At 39.9% G+C, this 24,730-nt stretch overlaps 1 protein-coding gene across 1 annotated transcript in view; it reads left to right on the top strand.

Moving 5' to 3' along the window:
- Positions 1-24,730, top strand: part of LRRC1 (leucine rich repeat containing 1) — a 72,075-nt gene that overhangs the window by 26,586 nt on the left and 20,759 nt on the right. The window contains exons 3-7 of the mRNA XM_051615629.1: positions 3,494-3,572; positions 6,755-6,844; positions 21,153-21,209; positions 22,968-23,031; positions 23,773-23,847. Of these exons, the coding sequence (XP_051471589.1) occupies positions 3,494-3,572; positions 6,755-6,844; positions 21,153-21,209; positions 22,968-23,031; positions 23,773-23,847 (365 nt within the window). The remainder of the gene's footprint in view (positions 1-3,493; positions 3,573-6,754; positions 6,845-21,152; positions 21,210-22,967; positions 23,032-23,772; positions 23,848-24,730) is intronic.

Genomic DNA, 24,730 nt, shown 5'->3' with positions numbered 1-24,730 from the left:
CCACCAAAAAAGTAGTAGTTTATTTACCATCTGTGTAGCAAGGCAGAGCAATATCCCTGCAATTATGTCAGTGTTTTTACTTTCTGGAGTGTTAGTGACAGACAAATGCTTTCAAGTGCTTGGGTATTATGAGAATGTATCACTTGAAGATCATCACTTAGTTAGGCAATCTTAATGATACTTTTTTTTAGTTACTCAGATGCCACTATTCAGACCTGTTTGTCCCTACCATGCAAGAGAAATATGGTGTGAGGTTTTTACTCCTGAAGGGAGGTCAGCTGAAATGCTTGTGAATGTGACACTTTGAAATAGGCTGGTTCTTCAAATGTCCCTCATTTAAATTTGAGAGCCTTGTGGCTCCTGCCGTATCATGGCTACTTCCGAGGTTCTTTGTGGAGGAGCTGCTTGTTGACTGCATCAGTGGCATGTGTTGTGCTGGATTTGGGCTTGTGAATGAGAAAACCATGAAGAGGTTTGAAGAGGCTGACTACGAGGCTCAGTCGCACTTGAGCCTGACACCTCTGCACAGCGTCCTGAACTATGGCCTCTGCACCTCTCTGGCCTGAGAGCCAGGCTGATGTCCTGCCATCTGGCCTGGTCTTTCTGTGAGGCAAGCCAAGCTGCTGCAGGGGAGCGAGGTCTTCTGATTTGGCTTTGGTGACTTAGTGTGATTTGTCCCTTCTAAACTGAACGGCCTCACTAGGAAAGATAAATTGTTTCTCCTCAAATACCAAAGCTGTTATGAAGGAGTGTGTGTGTAAGGACATATAAAACATCTCTGATGGGACTTAGTCTCTACAGTCACCTATTTTATTTTATGGGACAAGTACTGCTGCTGATTGAGCTTAGAATCTGTGTAGATTTGCAAGTAATTTATACTCCTTCACCAAATATACTCAGGGAATTGTTTGCTCCTTTGTGGCTTGGAGTTTTGGAAACATAGCTTAGGATCTTAGAATGGTTTGGGTTGGAAGAAACTTTTAAGGATCATCTAGTTCCAACCCCCCTGCATAGGCAGGGACACCTCCTACTAGACCAGCTTTCTCTAAGCCCCATCCAGCCTTGTCTTGATCACTTCCAGGGATGGGGCATCTACAGCTTCCCTAGGCAACCTGTGCCAGTGTCTTGCCATCCTTACAGGAACTAATTTCTTCCTAAGACCTAATCTAAATCTACCCTCTTTCAGCTTTAAACCTTTACTCCTCGTCCTGTCATTACATGCCCTTGTAAAGCGTCCCTTCCCAGTTTTCCTGTATGCCCTTTGGGTACTGAAAGGCCACGGTAAGGTCTCCCCAGAGCCTTCTCTTCTCCAGGCTGAACAACCCCAACTCTCTTAGCCTGTTTTTATAGGAGGGGTGCTCCAGCCCTTGGATCATCTTTGTGGCCCTCCTCTGGACTCACTTTGACAGGCCCTTCACTCCCCAGAACTGGACACAGTACTCCAGGTGGGGTCTCAGGAGAGCTTGGTTGTTTGGTCTCTTGCACTGTGGGTATTCAGCCCTCTCATTATTTTTTTAGTATTTGATAAGAGCAAATGTGTTTTTTCAGTGTGCAGTGTACTTCTAGGGTTAGTGATTAGACTGCACCAGTCATAGAATCATAGAATGATAGAATGGTTAAGATTGGAAGGGACCTTCAAGACCATCAGGTTCCAACCTCCCTGCTATGAGCAGGGACACCTCACACTAGACCAGGCTGCACAAGCCTCATCCAACCTGGCCTTGAACACCTCCAGGGAGGGGGCCTCCAGAACCTCCCTGGGCAACCTATTCCAATGCCTTGCTGCCCTCATGGTGAAGAATTTTTTCCTGATGTCTAACCTAAATCTCCCCTCTTTCAGTTTAAAACCATTACCCCATGGCCAATCACTATCCTTTCTGGTGAAAAGCTCCTCCACAGCTTTCCTGTAGGCCCCTTCAGGTACTGGAAAGCTGCTATAAGGTCTCCCTGAAGCCTTCTCTTCTCCAGGCTGAATAGCCCCAACTCTCTCAGCCTTCTAATCGTTAGAAACAGTTTCTCCATCTGCCCTGGCTTTTTTCAAAGCTGTGCCTGGTGAGTGTACTGGGAGCACTGGGGTTTGTGAGGGAAAAGTGATTTGCTTCCATTCCTAGAGGAAGCACCATGGGGATACCCATCTCCCTCCTTCCCTCCAGCCCTTCCCACTCATGTAGGAAACAGAAGAATGTTCTCCGGAGATACTTCTCTATGGCCATTGATCATTTATAGCTGGTGACCTGTGGGTTTGGAAGATGTTCTTCCTGGCTCTGGGTTCAGTTCTGAGCTTGGAATAATTCAAAATAGATGTATGTGCTTAGATTACCTGGCAAGAGATTGAACCTGATGAGCAAGTCAATTGCATCACTTCTGGGGAGAAAAGCTGAATGAAATAACATAGGTAGGCAATTCTGAGTTACTCAGCTAGGTAGGAAGAGACCTGCTTTCCAAATATTTAGATCACTGATGGCTGCTGAAGTCAGTGGAGCTACTTGAATGAGGAACATCTATGAAGACATTTCCCGAAGTATTTTTTGTAATGAGAACAGCAGGAAGAGGAGATAGAGTAGATGTAGTCTTCTGTAGAAAAAATGGAAATAGGAAAAAAAACCCTTGGAAATAGGAATATGATTTTTAATTTTTTTTTTTTTTTTCCTTTGAGTTCTTTTCAAAATTGGTCATAAAAATCTAAGTTGTTAAAAGAGGAAACCAAACATATTTGTTTCATTTTTGCTGGATCCCAATGTCAGTAAGCAAGGACTTACACAGTGGACCCACCGCCTATTCATGGAAATAAAGCTTTATGTAAGAGGCCCAGAGACAGTTTCATTTTTAATATAGCATGCTAACTTCAATAGGTAAATGTGTTATGTTGAAGTTACTAAAAAAAACCCACCTGTTTTCAAATACAAATGTCTCTACTTTCTTTCTGGCAATCTGAAACAGTGTACTAGCACTTATTTGGGACCCATCAGTATGAATAATATTTCCAAATAACCCGGCTTTAGTGTGAGGGAGGCTGGTTCTGCTCGTGTGTGTGTGTGTGTGTTACAGGTGGAAGGACTTGAATATTCTCTTCTTCCTTCCCTTGTTTTTCCTCCCCACATACTTAGTGCCAGCACAGATACTGGGCACGTACAGATGAAATTACAAGAGGTTCAGATTTTATTTGGTTCTTTAGGACATTCCTAGCACACAGAGAATCTTTTTTCTGATGGGCAGAGGCTGAAAAAGATCAGTCCAAGGATAGGTGAGTAGTCTAGGATCAGGAAGATGGGCATGGAGCAGGAGGGGGAAATGGGATATGAAAAAGTACAAAATGGCCCTGCTGTGATAGCCACGTACTTAGATGTGCAGCAGTCTTGCATGTTGAAATGTCTTGAAAGATACAAAGATAACTCCTTGCAGTAGCAAAGTACGGAATGTAATGAGGCAATACTTTCAGTGTAGATGCAGTACAGCTGTTGACAATTTTTTTTCCTTTTTTTTCCTTCTGCAGATATTCCTGAAATACCAGAAAGCATCTCATTCTGCAGAGCACTACAGGTAGCAGATTTCAGTGGGAATCCACTGACTAGGTAACTTCCACCTTCTTCAAACTTGCCATACCAGAATTACAATCTTACTGTAACAATTACAATTTTAAATAAGCCTTTAAAAATTGTGATCTAGGATCTCTATGAAATCTTGCCAACAGTGACTGTCTCTGGCAGGGACTGCAGCAAAAGCTCAGATTTAAAAAGCGATGTGCATCTTTCCTGGGATGGGATGAAATTTGTTAGCCAACCAGGAAGAATGTAAATCTGATTGTCTCTTAAGTAATTTTCATTTCTTTTCTTAGATGCATAGGAAAACCATGCTCATACTTGGGAGAGATAAGGCAATGCTTAGCATGAATGCATTGGCAAAAACCCAGGCGCCTGACAATTTGGAATAGACTTCAGATCAGCTGCTGCAGATAATGGCTTTTACTAATGATTAAAGCTTGGACTAGCATTTCATCACCCTCACCATCAATTGGGACACAGTGACATGCAGTAACATGTGGGAAAAGTGCACTGCGTATGTTGGTGGCTGCTATGGCTGCTGCTGGTCTGTGTTATCATGAGCTGGGGTTTGATGCACGCTTTTAGTATAGGAGTTTTGTTTTCATTTCTCTGTTCCATTTTCTGAAGAATTTGGAATTTATTTAGTGATAGCAAGGAAGAGGTGATCTGTTAGTTAAGGCTCCAGAACACTCTGAAGAGCTGTATCCTAAACCATCGTGTGCCACAGAGCTCCTTTGTGATACTGAGCAAGTCATGTAAGCTAGAGTATTCACAGTAGGCTCTCAGAACCTGCTCTGCTTTGCACTGAGATGGGCTAGAAATACTTGCAGGACTAGCTGGTTGGCTGGAGTGCAGGATTTCTAACAGACAGGAGAGTGTCTGTAATACCTTAAGCTGCCCCAGCGGTTTTGCAAGACCGCTTCTCCCACGTGTGCCACTGAAATTCTTCAGAAGCGCGCTTTGGGTATTGCCCATGGTGCATCCTTTGTCTCTGGAAAGGCACATCACTGAGCATTAAAGGGACACTTGTGATCTCAATCCCTGTGCCTCTGTAGCCCTTTCATGCAGTGAGGATAATAATACCACAAAAATCCAGTAAAGCAAACCAAGGCTGAGCAGATGTTTAGATAGGCAAGTGGTGAGGGTCACCAGACAGCTTTTTCCCAGGCATTAGTGTGCAGTGCATAAAACTCAGAGCTGCATCTCATGGTATTGAAATCAAAATTGTCTGCCATAGTGTGCTAGTTACTCTTCTCCATTTTGTGTGCTGAATAAGGCCTGGGGCCAAAGTAACTTGTTTCCTTAAACGGTAGTTGTAATACACAGCTATGGCTGAGTGACATTAACAAAAGAGTTGAAAGGCTTTTTAATGGGGTTGGAAAAGATTTCATAACTCTTTGTTGACAGTTTAGGGGAATTTAAAAAATTCTTAATAAAGTGGCTCCAAAGTGTATGCGTGTTCTGGAAAACATCACTCCAAGCAATTTACTAAGTTAGAAGACACAGATACCAGAAGCTGTTTACACATTGTCACCAGATATTTTCTGTGATGAGATCCAGAATTTCAGTTTTACCTGTATAACAGAATGTAGATTTTGGCACTGATTTGCCCAAGCAGAATGCTAAAGTCTAGTCATGATTTCCTTTTCTGTATGATATCCTGGAACTGTTTTTAACCATTCCTGTCCTTATTTTCTCTTAAAAAGCTTAAAAACCAGTCAGAGATCTTGCCAATCAATGTCCTACCACTAATACAATATGTTGCCTCATTGTCAAACTTAATCAATAAGCCTGCAGCATTAAAAGTGACTGGCAGAACATTTTTTTTCCAGCTGTTTTTAGGTGATTTCAGGTTTATATTAATAAAAGTCAGGCTCACTTATTGTAGATTAGACTGGAAATCCACTATATGCTGTAGATGGCGTAGAATAGAACAGTTCCACTTGGAAGGGACTTACAAGAATCATCTAGTCCAACTATCTGTCTACTTCCAGACTGACCAAAAAGTAATCAGACCATTTAACTCCAGTTTTAAATCTGTTAGAGCCCAAACAATAATTAATAGTTAGAGTGGAGCTCACATTTTGGAGATACTGAGCATGTTCTGTTAGTAAGGTCCAGAAAAAGACAGTGCAGTATGGAGTAGAGCACATGAAAAGCCCTCCCTGCCTCTCCCATTGTAATTTGTCTTTTTTTCCTTTCCCCATCATGTATGGTTGTATTTGCCTGTAGGTGTGCATCTCCTTTTGGCTAGTTGCCTCCTGGTCACACCAGCTCACACCTTGGGCTGGGTGTTGGGGAGAGCAGGAACCAAGAGCAGGAACCAAACTAATTGCTACAGCTTGTGCTTAGGTTGTCTGCTCTGGGGGTTAAGCAGAAGTTGGGTGGCTGGACCATGGGCTTCTCCTCCTCCACCTCATTGCCTCTTTTACCCCACGTTGTCTCCTATGCAACTGCAAACTGAGCTGCTCAATGCAACCTGGCTGCCAGCCAGTAGTGAGTAGTACAGGAATCCATCCGTGTGAGGGGAGGGGGAGCCCGATGGGGTGATGGACCTAATGCTTTTGGGAACTTAGGGAGTATTTTACATATGGCTGCATTTTATAGTGCAAGAAGGGAGGGATCACATGCTGTTGTGTGGTGAACCAGTAAATATGAAATCCTGTAACACTGGAATTTTGTCTCCATAGTGAGCAGGCTGTTCCTTCAAAAAGCAGCAGTTGAAGAGCAGCCGAGTAGCTAATACCAAGTGGTCATGCTGTAAGCATGTAGGTAACTGAAGCCTGAATAAAAATTATTTGTGTAGTTATTTTATCTTCTAGGTCATACACTAGGAAAATAACACTAAAAAAGGTTTTTTTTAATATGTTTGATTTTTAAACATTCATTAAAATGTTTCAAATGTTCTCAAGTCCTATAGCTTTTTTAATCTCTCCTCTCCCCCACAAACTGGGGCAGGGAAGAGAAGGTCTAAGAGACAGGGTTATCACCTATTATTTGACACAGAAGAAGCTTTAAAGTTACTATTGTTACTTGTTACTATGATCCTTAGAATTTTCCAAGAATCATGCTAGAATCTGGGCATGCCTCCCTCTGTGTGTGTTCCCTAAATAAACTCTTGTTTTCCACCACATGTTCTCTTTTCCTGTATATATTGCATGAATATGAATACTTCTGCTGGAAGTCTTTGATTTGAATTAATATCTCCGTAGGTTGCCCGAAAGCTTTCCTGAATTACAGAATCTAACGTGTCTTTCAGTAAATGACATCTCTTTGCAAGCACTACCTGAAAACATTGGGAAGTAAGTTTTTTGTACTTTATTACTTTCTTAATTTATTTTAATGTTATTGTTATCCCTGTTGTTTAAATGACTAGTATAATTGTATGTAATATACCTATGAAGTTATTTACAGGTCTGTGCCTTTTTTATATTCATTCCAGTCTGAGGTCTCTTTAAGAAAAAGTCCTTTGTATTTTCACTTGACGTTAGCAGGCTAATGCAGACTGTGAAGCATTTATCTGTCTGGTTCAGCTCTGTTCTCTGGGATTTGGAGTAACTTGGATTTTTAGGTGCAAAATTAAATAAGTATTTTGTGAAGCAGATCTGTCCTTTTGCTTTCCTACACTGTAGTAGATCATTGATCCATTATTGTGAATATGTCAGATGGCTTGCAGCTTAGCTCAAAACCAGACAGTTGTTGGCACAAGAACAGATGGGTAAAAGCTCACTGTGATCAGGATGGAAATGGGAAGGTTCCTAACTGTAGGAGCAGTCTGGTTCTGAGGAAAACTAGTGGGAGCTGTGGAGATGAAGACTCATGAAGCAGCTCTGAAGATGAAATTTGATAAGCTTTTAATATGTGTTTGTTAATGGTGGAAAGTACAGCAGGGTTGCAAGGCTTCCAAAGTGGAGACTTGGAAAGTAAAGTGAATGTTGTTTATCTTTCTCATTTTGACTGAAAAGAACATCCACACTTGCAGAAGGGAAATCTGTCTTAGTGGAGAGAAAGGTATCTCTTCCAGATAGAAGGAGAAGTAATTCCATGTCTTCTCACTTGGGTACGTAAGAAAAACTTTACTGGTTCAGATCAAAGGCTCATCTAGCCGTTTCCTGCTACAGTTGCAGTTAAGTGGCTGCCTAGTGAGGATTAAGAAAGTGTGTGTTTGATTACTCCTCATTCCATCCCCTATTTCTGGTTCTGAGTATTTCCTGAACTTTAGATTTTGGTTTGTCTAATTGGTAACCCATAGTGAATCTCTCTTCCATGTACTTATGCAGTTTCTCCTTGAGCCTCTGTAGACATCTTTCATTTTCTCCCCTGGCAAACAGCTGCATGGGTCTGTTACCCATGGCGTTGATTTGGTGGTGTTTTTTTTCTGAGCCTGGTTCTACCTGCCTTGCCTGTGATCCCTAGTACTGGAAGAGGCAGTGAGCAAGCAACTGATCCCTATGTGCCAGACCTACCGTTAATGCCTCTGTAGTTTTCTGCTGTATCCTGAGGGCCTTTTTTGTACATTGAAGAGTCTAACGTGGTATTCCAGCTCTAGGAACAGTCTTCCAATAACTTAAAATATCTATGCTTTAACTAAGAGAAGTTATAGTTTGTTACTTTTGCTGGAAAACATAGCTTTTAAGATAATTTTAAATTTCTTGCAGCACCTGATTGTTCTCTTCTTTTTGGTGTTTTCGTTCTCCCCACTTCCTCCCTTTCTTTTAATCTACACCTGGTTTTGTGGTTACCATGCCCATGGTGTTTTAAGTTGTGTACTGAATCACTTCCATCTTTCTATAGAAAGCGGCAGTAACTCGGGTGTTGAGTCACGAGTATTGATAGAGGCCTGTTAATCTCAGACGTTCTTTCATAAAGTGAACTGTTTCCAACGTGGATTCTTTGGGGAGTCAGCAGAGTCTGTACAGTAAAATCCAGCTGTTCCTAAACAGAGAAGGCCTCCAGAAGGGATTTCATTATTAAGAGTTCCTACAGTGTAGTCAAGTTCAGACCAGCAATGCTGTAGCCACGTCCCATGGGTATGAAAGCTGGCACCACTCCAGCAGCAACAGAAATGGAAAATGTCTTTTGAAACCTTCCACAAGCAGTAACAGGTACAGCTAACATGCACTCAGTGATGATGGCAAAGTCTTGCCTAGAAATTGCATGGGCTGGGACTTTTGTGTCATTCTTTTTTTCTGTAGAAGTTCACAAAACTTTTCATTCAGCTTTTTACAGCACTGGCGGCTCAGAACAGGCTTGTTCAGACTTTGTGGTTGCTGAAAACCATGGCCAAAATGTGGGATCCTGCCTGATTCTGAAAACGACTGAAAGAAACATGACAAACTGAAGCGATTCCCAAAGCATGAGGTGGACTGCTGCTTTGCAGACAGTAGCTAGAGAAAGGCTGCTACCTTACCTGAGAGGCTGCTGGCTGTGGTGGTTCTGGCTTCTTGCTTGTCCTGCCTGTCGTTTGGTAGCATGAGTGGTGATAGCCTCTGTTTTGGAGCAAATGATCAGAAACAGCTAAGCTTGAAGGCGGGGTTACCAGACACCTGTAGAGATGTCAGTATGTGTGTGCAAGAATAAGGGTAAACATTTGCCTATTATTAATCCTAAGCAGTCCAGGGAAATGCTGTGATACTAATTTAGCCCTAGGTGATCTGTTGTAGAGCAGAGCAGCATAACCTGTCCTCCCTCAGAGTCTATATTAGATTCCTGATAGTGAAGCTAAAAACCAGGAGTCCTCACTTGCTTTGGGAAGAGCCACAGGCTTCTCCTGGTGGTCTCAGTAATTTCTCCTGGAGGACTAGACTTCTGTTCAAGTCTGACAGGTCTGCTTTGATCTGGGAAGTGCTCCCAGGTTAGCTATGTAGAATATTAATACTGTATTTTTACAAAAACACTTTAATCTCATGAGGTGGAGGTTTACGCTTAAAGGAGCAGAGACAAAAGTGTGGGGCTGTTGTCTTTGGCTCATCTGGTATTAATGATAGGTGGGAATATGGCAGTTGGGAATTAGAGAGTAAGTTTGGGTTTAAGAAGTATGCTTTCCAACTCGGAAGAATACTAATGTAGCAAGAGGGATAGTCATGGAGTGCCCACCCAAAATGTAACTGTTTCTGAATTTTCTTGAGAAATGTTTTGGTGACAGAGAGAAAGGAAGAAAGGGATTCTTTCTGGTTCCAGTTGGAAATTATTGGGAGGTCTTGTTTGTAGCCAGTTAGAACTGCAACCTGAAATCCTTAGGGGTCACATACCTCTGAGAGTGAATTTTATAACACTTTTAGTATCAGATCTACAAGTAATAGATTTTTTTTTTTTTTCAATTCAGCAAACAACAAATGCAGTTTTTCTTTTTTAGCTCACAAAATTTTAATCATTTATTGGAAGTGAATTTAATGGTACAGCAGATCGCCTTGTGTTTGATAAAAGCAGTGAAATGCTCTGTGGCTTCTCCAAAGGTTGCCTACTTGCACTCTTCATTCCCTTCTTTGTTCTTTTCCCTTTGCTCTTGCTGTGATTCAAAAAATGCTAGGAATTGGAAAGAAAGTAATGCTAATTGTGTCTTTCTGGCTGAAGTGACCAGGTCAAGCTCTTGAAGGTGTTTGGATATGTTCACAAATGTCTTACTGGAGTTTCTGTGAGCTTTGGATAACAATCCATGATATGTTACTTGATGGAATAGGCTGGACTTACGTGCTTTGTATGAGAAGTGTCAAATAGCAAGCAAAAAATATATATAGTGGTGATCTATTCTACTAAAGTTGGTCTTCCTTTGGGAAAAACCTGAAGCCCCTGTACTTGCTGCCAGTCTTCTGCCCATTAGAGAATGTGGAAATTTAGGGAAATGCATCCTAATTTCATATGGTTTTATGCTCTAGTCTAAAAAACTCTAATTCAGCCAGTGAAATTTATAATTAATCTTCATGTAGTACAGTAATCAGTACTTAGTGTTTTTCTTCTTAAAACTGCCTACTTAAAATCCTGTGGCACAACAAATTTTCCTTACTGTATTGAATGGGGAAAGCAAGAGAAGTAATGGCATATTTTGCAAACAGCAGTGCTTTGAAGGTTAGTTAGGAAGTTCTTCCTAATGACAGATAGTAGAGTTGAATTGCCTTGTGGTGAACCATTAGTGGAAGTGTGTCTTTCCTCATGAATTCAGATAGCCAGTCTGCTTTTCATGTGGTCTAATGTATAAGATGAATGCCATTGTTCAGCTTCAGTGTCCCAGGCCAGTGTCTGAGCTTGTTCAAGCTGTTGATATGTAGAGTTGCTGTTAGTATTTTTCCTGTGCTGTTAAGAATTCTTCTGCATTGAGTTGTTATGTTTTCCTCTGTGTTGCTGAAATGAGAATTTTTTTTAAGGGTCCCAGCTAGACGCTTGAATAACATAGACAAGGCCTCCCTTGAGTCTTTTGTCTTTTCTCTTGCTTGTGCACAGTCGTGCTCAGTGTATGTCAACTTTTCTTCTTCCATGTGACTGGCACATGTTCAGCTGGCTGTCATTCGAGATCTCCAGGTCCCTCTCTGCTGGGCAGCTCTCCAGCCACTCCTCTAGTGCTGCTGGGTGTTGTTGCTGGAGTGCAGGACCCGCCATTTGGCTTTATTGAAACTCATACAGTTGGCCTTGGCCAATTGATCAAGCCTGTCTAGATCACTCTGCAAAGCCTCCCTACCCTCAAGAAGATGGACATTCCCACCCAACTTAGTGTCATCTGCAAAATGTAGTGTCATTTGCAATTAGGTGGGTGCAGCTTGGAGCAGGAGTTGTCCTGTTGGCTAGTTGAATGCTTTGGGGAAACAAGTGACAGAATTTAAGCTGTGAGTGGGAGTGTCTTTTACAGGGTTTCTCAGTCTAATGAGAGCAAGTCTAATTTCCTTGTGTATTCTGCAGGATTGTGTGTGTCTGCAGAGCTGCCCAATGAGTGAGCATAGCATGTTCCTGCCAGCATGGGTAGTATTTAGGAATTCCAGGATTTTTATTCAATCCGTCCCTGTTTATTTAACACCCAAAATACAGGGCATGGCTTTTTCCTGGAATTAAAAAATCAGAGTATTTGTATGTTGAGATATTTGGATAAATGAAGGTGTTTGTCTGTAGGACTTCCTTACAGTAGTATGAATAATCTAATATCTGTCTGTCCTCAGCACCTTCTCTGTCCATATGTGTTCATTCTGTAGACCTGGCTTCAGGGTTAGTTCCCCACCACCACCAGCCCACGGTGATGTTGACTTTTTACCAGCAAAGATTTGGGTGCTTAGAGATACGTACAGTGCTCTTATGGCTTAACGTCTAGAGAGAGAAAAGAGATTGTGTAATTTTGGATGTTTATTTATTTATTTGTGGTTCTTACGCTTGAATGAAGTCCAGATGCCTTCTTTGGAAAGCCTTTCATGTGTGTCCCTAGTATTTAATCTAGCATCAGACCCTCAGATGGGTGCTACACAAGTGATTGGCTCTAGCAAAAAACCCAGTCCTTTCAGCATGAAATGCATATTTGAAAAAGACAGTTTTCTGTCAAACTTGGTGGGGACAACAAAGTCAACAAGTTTCTTTAACATCTGAAGTAAAGAGCAGAGCTTCACTACTGGGCTTTAAATTATGATTTATGCCTGTCAGCACACCAAACATCTAACCGGTATCCAGTTTTTAGCTTTCACCATTTTTTTCAGCAGTCTTGTCTGTAACTGAAAAACATAAAGATTGCCTCTTCTTTATTTGGATGCTAAGGTTTAAGATAGGAGTTTATTACTGGCTGGCATGTAGAGTTGTTTTGCCTGAATGCTAGCGTGGCAAATAAAAAAAGCTTTCTTCTACCATATGAATTTTTTTATTTTTTTCCCCCACTCCAAAATGTAGAGATGGTCTCCTATACAGACATGATATCCAAATGCTGAGGATTCAACAAAAGATCATAGTAGTGCTATGATTTGTAGTATCCCCATCAGGAACAGCCCCCTTTTTTTCAAGGAACTGCGCAGTCCATAATACAAGAAAGTAGAGTAGCATTATTTTAGCTTTAGAAACTTTTGATGTGGGGAGGGGTGAATTTCTTTAGACGGGAAGGATATTCTTCCAATGCCGACGGCTGATGAGTCTGGTTTACCCCCAGGCTGCAAGCAGACCAAATGACCTGTGGGCCTTGCTAATGAAAGGGATGTACCAGGTAAACAGAGAAATTTTCCTCTTACTGTCTGCAGCTAGCAGGTAGAAGGCTGAAAGAGGTATTTTGTTATGACTGTGAGCATAATGAAAATATTAGAACAAATGTTACTGCACTTAGGAGTGTTGTTTTGCGGAAAGATTTGTTATAGCCATGCTCTTCAAGAGCAGTGGAACCACAAATGTCCAGAGATTTCTTGTAAGAGAAACAAAGTCATCTAGTGTGGGGTTTTTTATATATGTGTGTGTGTGTTTAACTGTAGATGTTTTGAAGTTTTCAGTAGTTTCTGAACTCAGAATCTTTAATGTTGGAGTATTGGAGTGTGTGTATATATATATATTTATCTCTCTCTCTCTCTCTGCATATATACATATATATATATATATATATATATATATATCTATATCTGTGTGTGTGTATATATAAAATTGGAGTATTCCAGAGGAGAATAAAAGGTCTTCAAAGTCAAGGGTGATGTGCTTAGTGCAGGTGATCCAGAGGCAGATCAGAATGGCATGCTTATTCTGGTAATATTTCTGGGCTGGTCATTGACACTGTGTTTCTTAGTCTATGCTAGGTTGCTTCAAGTGTAGATTACACATTTCGTAGGACCACGCAGAATGGAAAATACTCTTAAAATTGTATGGAACAAGAAAATATAATTCTGTTTTAAGGTGTAGCATAATAATGTCTGATTTGATCATGGTACATGATACAACAAAAGTGATGGAGGGTTATCTTGCAAATATACAAAACAAGGACTATTTGTAGGTGGTGGTCTGCTAGGCTGATATAAATAGTGTTAAAAGCTCTCAATCTGGCTTATTTGAATTTAATCAGACAAGTAATATTTACAGAGCTTGAGTAGGCATAGCATTCAGTGTTAATCACAGCTGTCTGCTAAATGACAAAACTGAACATTAAGGTATTGAAAGTTTATTTCAGGAGCACTGTTAAGCAGTGTAGCAATGAATGCAGTGCCATCTGGCCTTTAAATAGGAGATATTGCATCTTGTATGTTACACAAGGAATTTAACATATATTTATTGTATGATATATTTAACATCTACTATATTATAATATCATCTATATTGTTAATATTTAACATATATTTAGAAACATTTTTTGAGATACAGTAATTAAATTTTTTTATTTAAAAATTTGTTGAAGAATTTGTTGAATTTAGAAAGTTGTTGAAGATTGACCTGGTGTGGAATGGAATAGATTTTGAAAATTAAATCTTGTTGTAATAGAGAATTGGCTTAGCCTCCCCAACCTCTTAATTAGTAATCTTGATAAGCAAATGGGAGAATGTTCAGTTAAAGCATTCAAAATTGAACAGGCTTAGCTGTAATTGCAAATCTGTCTCTTCCTCTTAATGATGCCCTTGAAAGGTCACACGGAGTTCAGTGTTTCTGTCTGGTTTTTGGACCATGCTTGTTGCTGTGTGTGCGGGAGAGAGTAGAACTGATCCCAGTGACTTGAAAACCAAGCTTTTTGTAGAAAACTAGTATTAATTAGCAGCTTAGACTACCTCTTTTACATTTTTAGGGAATTCCTTAACACTAAACTGTAGAATTTTGTTTTTAAAATTTTGATGTGACTTGTACTACTGGTCATCTGTTTAGTCTTCAGGTTAGTGGATGGTAAAATACTGGTTTTTTTTATCCTGCTGTTTTCACTTTTAGAAGATCTGTAGCTTTTTACAAGCCAATTAATGGTATTGACAAATTCAGCTCAACTAACTATGTACATGTCCTTTCTCTGGCTTTTAGTTTCTGCAGTTTAAGTCTAGGATGACAGAGTTACCAACTTTACTTTCTTTTGTGCCTATTTAAAGTAAATCTTCCAAGAAAAGGAGTATTCCTCCCTCCCCTGCCCAATAATTTGTGTCCACTACTCTCTCACTACTGTACAAAAAGACAAGTGTTAGGCACATAATCCATATTTTAAGATTTTCTTATGATAATTGCTCTTCCTAGACTACTGTCCTGCTTGTCACACCGCAGAAGTTGGGCTGCTAAGGAAAGCCTCATGTGCCTTCCCGTTGCACAGTATGCCTCTAAACTTAAGAGGAAAGAATAGTATTTAGCTTAGATGCAAGTTACTTGAAGTTGTTATGTCTCCAGAAAGGAGGAGGCAGAATGCTCTCAAAGATGGAAGAGTGGTCTTTAACAATACTAGTGAGACACAGTAACTGTTTCATCAAAACTAAACTTAGTTAACCTTGCTTTGCAGTTGTTTTTGCAGGTGGAACTGCAGGACTTCATGTTTGTGAAGATAGTTTGCTTTGAAATGGATAAGTGCCCTCAATTAGGAAATTAATACTTCCTGTAATTTTTGGCTCATGTAAAGATTTATGGGATTTAATAACTAAGAATTTGCAAAATCACCCTCCCCTATTGCATGGTGTGGACTTTAGGTCTCTCTCTTTAAATTCTATTGAATTAATCTTACAAAAATTCATTAATGCTATTCTGTATCTTTCACAGTGTAAAACAGGTTTTCATAACCAAAGGATAAACCAAATGAAGGGACAAGAGACTGGTTAAAGTTGACATATGGGGGAAAATCCAAAAAAACCTTTAAGGTTTATGGAGAAATAATCTTGAGAACAGGAAGCTAGCTGTGATTCTGTACTGTTTGTGGGTTACTGTATAATGGATGTGAATTTTAAGGTTTTTGCATGAAACTGTCTAATTTTATGCCAGCATTATGCAGTAGTTGGAAGCATAATAAGCGTGTAGTGTCGAACCTTTTAAAGAGGAGGGCAGAATGCATATTGGGAGTATATAGTCCACAAACTACATGTCTATATGTTAGCAGAACCTTAGGGGATCCAGGAAGCATAATCCTTCCCTGTAAGGCTAATATTGCTTTTGTTGCTTTGGAAAAGTCATTACACCAAAAATCCACATGGAGCTGGTTCTTCAGATACTGAGGAGGGATATGGTGCAGGCAAGTACAGTAGCTGTGTGGGTGAAATAAGGCAGATTCAGGGAAAAACTGAAGTGGTGATTAACTCTGGAAAGGGCTGTGTGCTACAGGAAGTAGCGCATTTAAGTACCTAATTTCATAGAATCATATAATGGTTTGAATTGGAAGGGAACTTAAAAGATCTGTCCCCCTGCTGTTGTGGGTAGAGACATCTTTCATTAGATCTGGTTGCTCAGAGCCCCATCCAACCTGACCTTGAACACTTCCAGGGGTGAGGCATCCACAGCTTCTCTGGGTAACCTCTTGCAGTGTCTGACCATTGTAAAGCTTTTCTTCCTTTTATCCAATCTAAACCTACCCTCTTTCAGTTTAAAACCATTGTCTTGTTCTATCACTAGGGGTCCTGGGGATAGAACCTCTGCCCATCTTCCTTAAAAGCCCCCTGTTTATATAAAAAGGCTGCAATGTGGGATTCTCAGAACCTTTTTTTTCCTCCAAGCTGAACAAGCCCATCTCTCTCAGACTTTCTTCATGGGAGAGGTGCTCTAGCCCTCTGATGATTTTTGTAGCCCTCCCTTAGACTCACTCTAACAGGTCCATGCCTTTCTTGTCCTGGTGACCCTCCAAGTGGAGTCTGATGAGAGGGGAGTAGAGGGGCAGAATCATCTCCCTCAACCTTCTGGTCTTGCTTCTCATCTCTTGAAAGACCCTTGATAGACAGGAAAGAATGGCATGTTCTTTTTTTGCACAAAAAAGAAAATTAGTTGCCTAGTTTAAATTCCTTTTCCTGTCTAGTGTCGTGATATTGTGAAGTGTAGGTGCTATGAAGAGATGCAGTGGCAGGTGTTACTGAAGTAACAGTAATCTTCAGGTGCTGACGCAGCAAACTGGAATCTTTTGGAACTGGTGGAAATAGCCAGAAACTGGGCTTCATATCTCATGATTTGCTGCACCCTTGGACCATGTTCAGTAGCCACTGCTACTGCTACATAACATATGTAATACCAGACCAAATTGAGAATCTGTACTGTGTTCTCACCTTAGCTGTCCTTACTGCATAGGACCTTCCCGTGTTCTGTATAAATATGGAGACTATGCCTGTTACCCCATCTCTCCCTTCTCTTTTTGCAGTCTTATAAACATGAGGAAAACTATGTTCGGGATTTTACATTCCCCTAACAAACTGAAACTTGCTGGAAAGCATGCAGATGAGGCCATGCATTTCTGCAGGTGATTTAGATCTTCATCTCTTCCAACTTTGCTTCCTTGTTTCCGAAAGCCCGACTTCTTGTCTTGCATGTGCAGCTGCGTGATGCTCTTGACATAAAGTCAAAATATGTGACTGTTATTACTCAAAGAAGCAAAGGCTGTTGGCCTGTTTTGTTGGCTAAGCACCTCTAGCTTTTTTATTAAGTCCTTTTATCATCTGTCTTCGTTTTCTTCTAGCATTTTCTAAATTGTCTTTCCACTTTTGTATTTTCAACTTCATTTTCACAAGAAAATATCGTATGTATTTCCAGTGCTTTCCTCAGAAATCTTTGCTGGTGTACCCCAAGGGCTTGGGTGGCTCTCAGGAGAGGGATAAAAATGGAATATTTAGTGTTGTTTGTTGTCACCATCCGGGCTGACTTTTTGTCACCTTGAATAGGGGAATGATGCAGCTGTCCCTGATGAAGCACTAGGATAATTAATCTCAGCGTGGGTGTTTTTTTTGGTGTGTCTTTTTTTGTGTGTGTGTGTTGTCGTTGTTTTGTTGGGTTTTTTTTGTGGGTTTTTTGATGTGTTTGTTTGTTTTTAATGTTGTTTTACCTACAGTTGAAATGGCTGTTTTGTGGAGCACATTGCTGCTGATAGTCTCTTTGTAAATAATCCAAAGAAAAACTGTCTTGCTTTGGAGGAACAACAACAACATGCTTTGGTTCTGATCTTAGTGGCTGGTTCGAGTCTTACCTTCATTTTGGAGGAGCCCACTGCTGTTGACATGAAGGAGCGTTTGTGGAGTTCCCTGTCTGTGGACTGTGGTGGATTATGAGTTTTTCTCCCTCAAATGCTGAGAGGAATGCTGAGGAAAGACAGTTCCAGTGTTTATGGACTGTTTTGTTCCTCTTAGTTTTGGTCCCAATTATTGATTTCACAATCTTCTACCTCACATCGTGAATACCAATATCTAGAGTAACCTTAAGTACAGCACTGAAAATGACATTTTTAGCTATGTTATACCTTAAAATTTGACTTGGTTTCACCCTTACACCAGAAGTCATCTGGAATGCTGAGGTGGAAAATTTTGTAATTATTTCAGTTACTGGATCCTCTGCCTGGTTTGGCTGTTGCCTTGTGCTTAGTAATTTCATAATATGCTCAGTGTTCGAGGTGTGTGTGGCAGCTTTTGTGGTGAGAATTATAACAATATTAATGCTTTTTACAAGCTTCTGTGAAATAGTTTCTTGACAATAGTAGTCTTTAAAAAGTATTTCGGGTTGGGGGTTTTTGTTTCCGTGTTTGTTTTTTGTTGTTGCTGTTGTTGTGTTGTTGTTTTTTTTCCTTTCTCCTTTAAAATGTAGGTGACACTTTACTTGTACATTTTCTGTTGGCTATTTTGGAGGAGCAAGGACTGTTCGTGTTGGAGAGCAGCCTGCAGTGCTCTATGGTACATATGCGTTTCTAAATGCAGTTAGTGAACAGACACTGATGGAACTTTGTCTCCTGAGTAGACTAGATTGCTGTTGTCCTTGTGTTTTATGGAATGGAACAGGTAACCTCACATGACTGGTTTTCTCTCCTGTGTGAAGAGTAGAATTAGCTAAAGACTGAAATAATTGAAATGTGGCTTCCTTTAGTTCCTTCCAGAGTCTTTGGAAAGACTTTATTAACAGTGCGCCCATAAAATTAAGAGCAGAGGAAAAGATCAAATTATTTAATTTAGTATATTGTGAAAAATCTCAAATTGTTTTTGAGAAGAGGAAGAATAACACTTTCTGGAGAGAATGCATTATTAAATCAGAAAACATATTTGAAAAATAGCAAGAAATGTAACATTTTTTTGCAAATTACCAAAGTCCTGTTTCTGAACATACCTTAAAAATAGAAAAATGTTGGTAAACGTGCAATATGATAAGAACCTGCTGGTAAGCATAAGGAATATACCTGGGCTCTGTAATGTATTGGAGATGGGTGCTTCAGTATATCAGCATGGTGGAAAGGATAGACTGAAGAAGCAAAGGTCAGTGTCTTTATTTTGTTCCAGGGTAGAATTAAAAGTTACAAGTATGCTGTGAGTGAGAATAGCTGTAAAGTAAAGCATTTCTCCTCCAGAAAGCTGTGTCATTAGAGATGAAAGTGTAATCCTGTGGGTAGCTGACTCCAATAAGGAGACGCCCTAGCCTGGGGCTGCCATCAGCTGCAGTCAGTCTCCCAAGCGAGTGGTCCATGGTTGAATGCAAAGACAGCTGCTGGTGGGTATCTACAACGGCACAGCTACCCATGGGGTCCTCATTGCACTGCTGGCTTGGGCTGTACAGATGCCTTCCTTGAGCCTTCTTGGCAGTTGTACTGGCCCAGGTGTTTAAAGGGATTTATTCTGTGTTGGATTAGGGATCTGTGTTAACTCTTCTTGCTGGGTTATTTTTAAGCAGGATCAATTTCCTGAGCTGATTCACTGGCCTGCCCCAGTTTAATGATACGATGAGGCTGGTTAAGATGGTAGTTCCCAAGTTCTTGCTGTTGAACTTGGTTTTGCTGACAAAGATTTCTGTTTAACCACAGCCAAAGTGGTGTCTGATGTAAGAAGAGAAATTCAGAGTTTGTGCCATTTTACTCATCGACACTTAAATGTGATGGGGAGGGAGATATGCAGATGTGGTGTGACCTGTAAACACAAGATTACAAAGCAGCTTGGTGGTGTGCACATCCTTTTGTATTCTCTTGATAAAAGTGAATCGTGGGCCTCACTTAATAAAATCTTGAAGAGATAGCGTGAAATTAAAAGGAAGATTGGAATAGTTTTCTAGAAAACCTGTAAACAAAAATGTAATGGTGATCTGTGGGTGGCAGTGTGAGTAAGAGCAGACCCATGTTCCTTCTGGAGAGAAACGGTTCTCCATCAGCCCTTCCTTCACCTCCTTCCCTGGTTTGGTTTCTGTGAGGATGTTGGATACCGTGTCCCATCTTGACTTGTCTTTTACAGTGTTAAAGTTTTTATATGAGGGTTTTCTCTTGTGTCATTGGAATGATGGATCCTTATTACCTTGTTTCTGTCAAATGATTTTGAGTGGCAGTAGCTGAGTTATTCTCATTTATCTTTTAATTGACTTTGTAACAGGCTCCTCCTAAAATATCTTTGCCTATATACAGAATCCATTGTATAAAATGTGCATATTTTAAAAGCTGGAGATGACTTCTGGGACCATAATCAAAGCCCCTGTGAGAATTCATTTACTGTTTTCTGAATGCAGTATGAAAGAGGTGCTTGCAATAAGGATGTGTTTTTCAGACACCCTCCAAAGTCAATCCATGAAAAAATCTTACTACCCCTTTAATAATAACTCAGTTAAATCAGTTATGTTGATTTATCAGCATAGATAACTGTACTGGAGTTATAATATGAAGGGTGTTTTTTAAGTTTTATTCAGATTATCAGTTTTGTTTTTACTGTGGCTGACTAATGCTCCTGTAATTCAGTATGTTGGTATTATTTGAAGTGAAAACAAATATTTCAGTTTTCCATGGTCTGAATACATGGGCTTGTTTTTTTTTCCTAAGGTGCACAAACCAAAACATTTTGGGTTTAGATTGAACATGTGTTTCAAATTTAGTGGAATTATTTTTTTTAATCTAGATTTTATTTAAGGCCTAGCACACTGTCCCTGTTCCCTGCACACCAGCACAGAACATACTCTGTTGTAGGAAACTACTTATCTGCAGTCACCATATTTGATTTTTATTTTTCCCTGGGGAGCTGGAGGATTAGAGCAGATTATAGTGTTGGGATAATGTCTGACTCCTTGTGTTCCATTTAGTCATAAATAAACCATAGAAAAATCTGAATGTTGCTATGGTGATGTTAGTAAAAGCCTGGGATATGGAGGGAGTGAGCCGCTTAGAAGCATAATGTCACTTACAGTAATGAGCGTGCTGTCATTAGGACTGTGATGGGTTTACCTGATGCTCTGTAGCTCTAGTAGCCCACGCCAGAATCTGCAAGTAAGTAAATGTAATTCATATGAATATGCTCTGTTCAGTAACTTGCAACTACTGACTTTGTAACAAATGGAAACTTGTGTTTTGTCTGTTTGCTTTCTAGCTTTAATATGTTGAAGTTATCACAGAGAAACAAGCAAAAAACTTCCAGTCTTTGTATGCTGCTATTCACAGGATGGTCTGGTTGAATTAACACAACAACAAACAAATCAGTTCTCAGCAATTTTGTTTTAAACTGTGTGAACACACGCTTTTCTTCTGGAAGTGTGGAATATAAAAAGTAAGCTTGCATTAAAATGTGGTTTGTTTGTTTTTAGTCTTTATAACCTGGCTTCGCTGGAACTCAGAGAAAATTTACTGACATATTTACCTGAGTAAGTGACATTTCCTGTATTTGATTGTATTAACATAAAATGTTCTTCTTCTTAAAATCTGCTATCATATGGATCTATCTGAATGACAGCTAGAAAAAATATTCAGAGCTGATTGACAACATGTATGAGATACTGCTTTATTTCAATAACATCTAGTTACATCCATTCCTTCTAGATGTACTTGTATAGTAGCAGAAGGCTGCAGTCTTTGTTGATTGACTTTGGTCAATAAAGGTATTCTGTATAAAATACAGCAGCACCAAACACTTTCCCTGCACACATTGAATGAGTGCATCAGCAGTGGTAGTGGTGGTTTGGGTTGTTCTCTTGCTGAAACTTTCTACCTGTGCATGTAGGGTAATAGAATTCCAGAATGACCAAGGCTGGAAAAGACCTTTAAGATCATCAAGTCCAGCCTATGACCAACACCACCACTTTGGCTAGACCATGGCACTAAGTGACACATCTAGCCTTTCCTTGAACACATCCAGGGACCGTGCCTCCACCACTTCCCTGGGAAGTCTATTCCAGTGTCTAATGACTTCCACTGTAGGCCTTTGTAGGATAGAAATAAACATTCCATGTTCAGGGCTAAGTAACCAAAACCTTCGAAAACCTGGAGATCAACGCCTTGGTGACAAACTAGGCCTACTGACGACTGAAGTGTGACTCCATTCACCATTATTTTTTGGGGAAAAAAAGATATCTAGATGTCTCTGTGCTGCCTGTACTGTGGCAGAGGAATTGGTGGTCTTTTTGTAAGATTAGCCAAGTATTTTATGTTTTGGAGATCCTTTTTGGTTGCCTGGAAAAAGCCTTTTTCTCTAGTGAAGCAGTTTCCTTCCTTCCTTCACTACCTGGCTGCTTCTCCCAAGAGATTTGGTGACTTGTATTCTGTTTGTTTAGGTAATCTAGTAAATATTGAAACAGATATAACCTATTTTAATGAGAATCTCTTCCCTGGTTGCTTTGGGGTCATTTTTTCCTATCTACTCAGTACCTCTGTTGTGGCTGTTTATAGCTGTGAACCACAAGGCACTTCAATTGTCAGTGGTCAGAAGATATAAATTGTTGTCTAGGTTTTTGTCATGCTGTGAATTAAGCTATCACAGAAGTTTTTTTGCTTCTGGAATATTCTGATTGTCAGTAATGTAGCTGAGGAATCTTGCTGGCTTTCATGCCTCTGCAGCTTTGGGGAAGGTAAGGAAGAGCTTTACAGCAGACTGCTTCTGAAGTAGAAGGATGGCCCTCTGTGATAGTTCATGTTCTGAGAACCTTTTACATCCTTTTGAGCTTTCCTCCATTTGCATCCTGAAATCCCATCTAAAATACCTCAGAACTGGATATGTCATGTTGAGAAGATAAATGATGGATTTAGTGAGTCTTGAGTCACACTGTGCTCACTATAGGGAATTTTTATCCAGTTGTGTAAGTGTAAATTTCCCCTAAAAATAAATCTAACCAACTGTACTAAACTGTGTGGCATTGTCCACCCTGAGGAACTGAGGGTTAAAATAAAGAATAATTATTTGATTGCCTATACTACGTTTTAAGTTTCAAGGACATACATTTCTACTGACAAACCAAATTATTTTTTCAGTAAGATATTACTACAAATAGTCTATGCCCAGTAAAATAACTGTCTGTCTGCAATACCTTGTAATTTGAAATACAAGTTTCAGTAAAATGAGTTCATTCAAATACATGAGGTTTCTTTTGGTTTCTTCTGATGTGGTTTTGTTTTGACTTATCTTGCAGATCACTTGCCCAGCTGCAGCGACTAGAAGAACTTGATTTAGGAAACAATGAACTTTATCACTTGGTAAGAAAACATGGCTCTGAAATTGCACGTTGATCTTGTTTTAGGCATAATTTAGGTTAAATTGTTTGTAGGATGCCCAAAATTGAAGAAAGAAAAAATGTAAGGAGGCAGTCTTTTTATATGTACAGTGACGAGTTTTGGCAGTGAGATGGTGCTTCCAGTATCTGCTTAGTCTTGTTGACAACGATTTTACTTTACCCAAAAATCTGCAGCTGATCTCTAGAAAATGAGAGCACTGCATGGACTTTTCCTATGAAAGGAAAAGGAAATGCAAGGGCACAAACTCTTGCCGGCACTTGCAGTTACAGTAAACATGTGGGCTTCTGTAGGGAGCTGGATGGGGTGAGCACAGCTCAGCGCTTTCCAGGGTGGGAGTAGGAATCTTTGGGAAAGGGCTGAGGCAAATTGTTGAGGGTTACAGTGTCTGACATTGTGTCAGATAGATCTACTAAAAGATATCTGTCATCTCCTGTAAGCTGACTCAATTAAATGTTGGATTTGCAATAGATGAAGAGTGTGCATACAATTTGTTAGTGCATGTCAGGTAAAGTATGGTAGCTTGTTAAGCTATAACAGCTTATAGAGTTCCCAAATGGTCACTCGTGCGGCATTTAACCATGTTACCTCTCAATAGAGCCTGGAGTAAGGATTGGTTTACTCAGGCTGTAATTATGGGGTTGCTGTTTGGTTTTTACTTGGAAGTTCCCATACTACTTAACATTATTGCTTTTTATGTTATAGCCAGAAACAATTGGTGCACTTTTCAATCTCAAAGACCTCTGGCTGGATGGAAACCAGTTAGCTGAAATACCTCAGGTAAAGATGAGCTCTGCTGGTACTGTTTTGAAGATACCTTTGAAAGAAAACCTTGTCATTCATATCTGAAGGGAGGTGGTTTAAATGGAATAGTTTTCTCAATTGATTTTGCCTGGCTTTGGTTTTGGATGTGTGTTTTCTTTTAGTAAGTTCCTCTGCAAGGAATTGTACCTGTTATCATATGTTGTCTTAAGTTTTCTTTTACACGTTTTGACAAAGGAATTGTTTCCTAATAGGCACATCGTTCGATTTATAGGATGACACATCCTCTTTTTACAGTCCTAGCTCAGTGATCAGTGAGCTTCTAGTTGGCTGAGCTAACTAACCCTCACCTTTTATATCTATTTAAATTGCAGTTTTGACAGTTTTGAGGATGAATTTTTTTCCAGTCATCTTCTTCCATTAAAATACAGTGTTTGGGAGACGTACAATAATAGTACTGTTGGCATTAATAGAAATCTTGATTTATGAAGGCAAATCCTGCATCTGACATCAGTCAGGTGAGGGGCCCTAGCATTTAAAACTTACAGCGCTCTAAATTGCCAAAGAACTGTGACAACATGAATGGTTTCTTTTCCTTCTTTTTCCTTTAGACCCAAGTCAAAACTTGTTTTCTCCTGTTCCTCGTGCAGTTTGCTGTTATTTGCTGTGTTGATCTCCTTGTGAACAGTGTAACTTGGACATCAGTTACAGTTTAGTGGGCTTTGTAAACTTTGTTGTTGTCAGCTTGGCCTAATAATTTTTTAAGTAGATATAGTTGAACACTGAGAATCATTCATAAAAGGTCAAGTGTGACTTCAGCAGCTGTTTTTTAGCTGGAGCTGGCCATTATTGTGTATTTTGTCTGATGTCCAAAAGAGGAACTTGTAGGGTAAAGGGTGTA

Source organism: Apus apus, chromosome 3 (assembly GCF_020740795.1).
Source record: "Apus apus isolate bApuApu2 chromosome 3, bApuApu2.pri.cur, whole genome shotgun sequence".
Classification (NCBI taxonomy): Eukaryota; Metazoa; Chordata; class Aves; order Apodiformes; family Apodidae; genus Apus; species Apus apus.
Note: the sequence above shows the minus strand (reverse complement) of the source record. Positions and strands in the feature narration are given on the sequence as shown.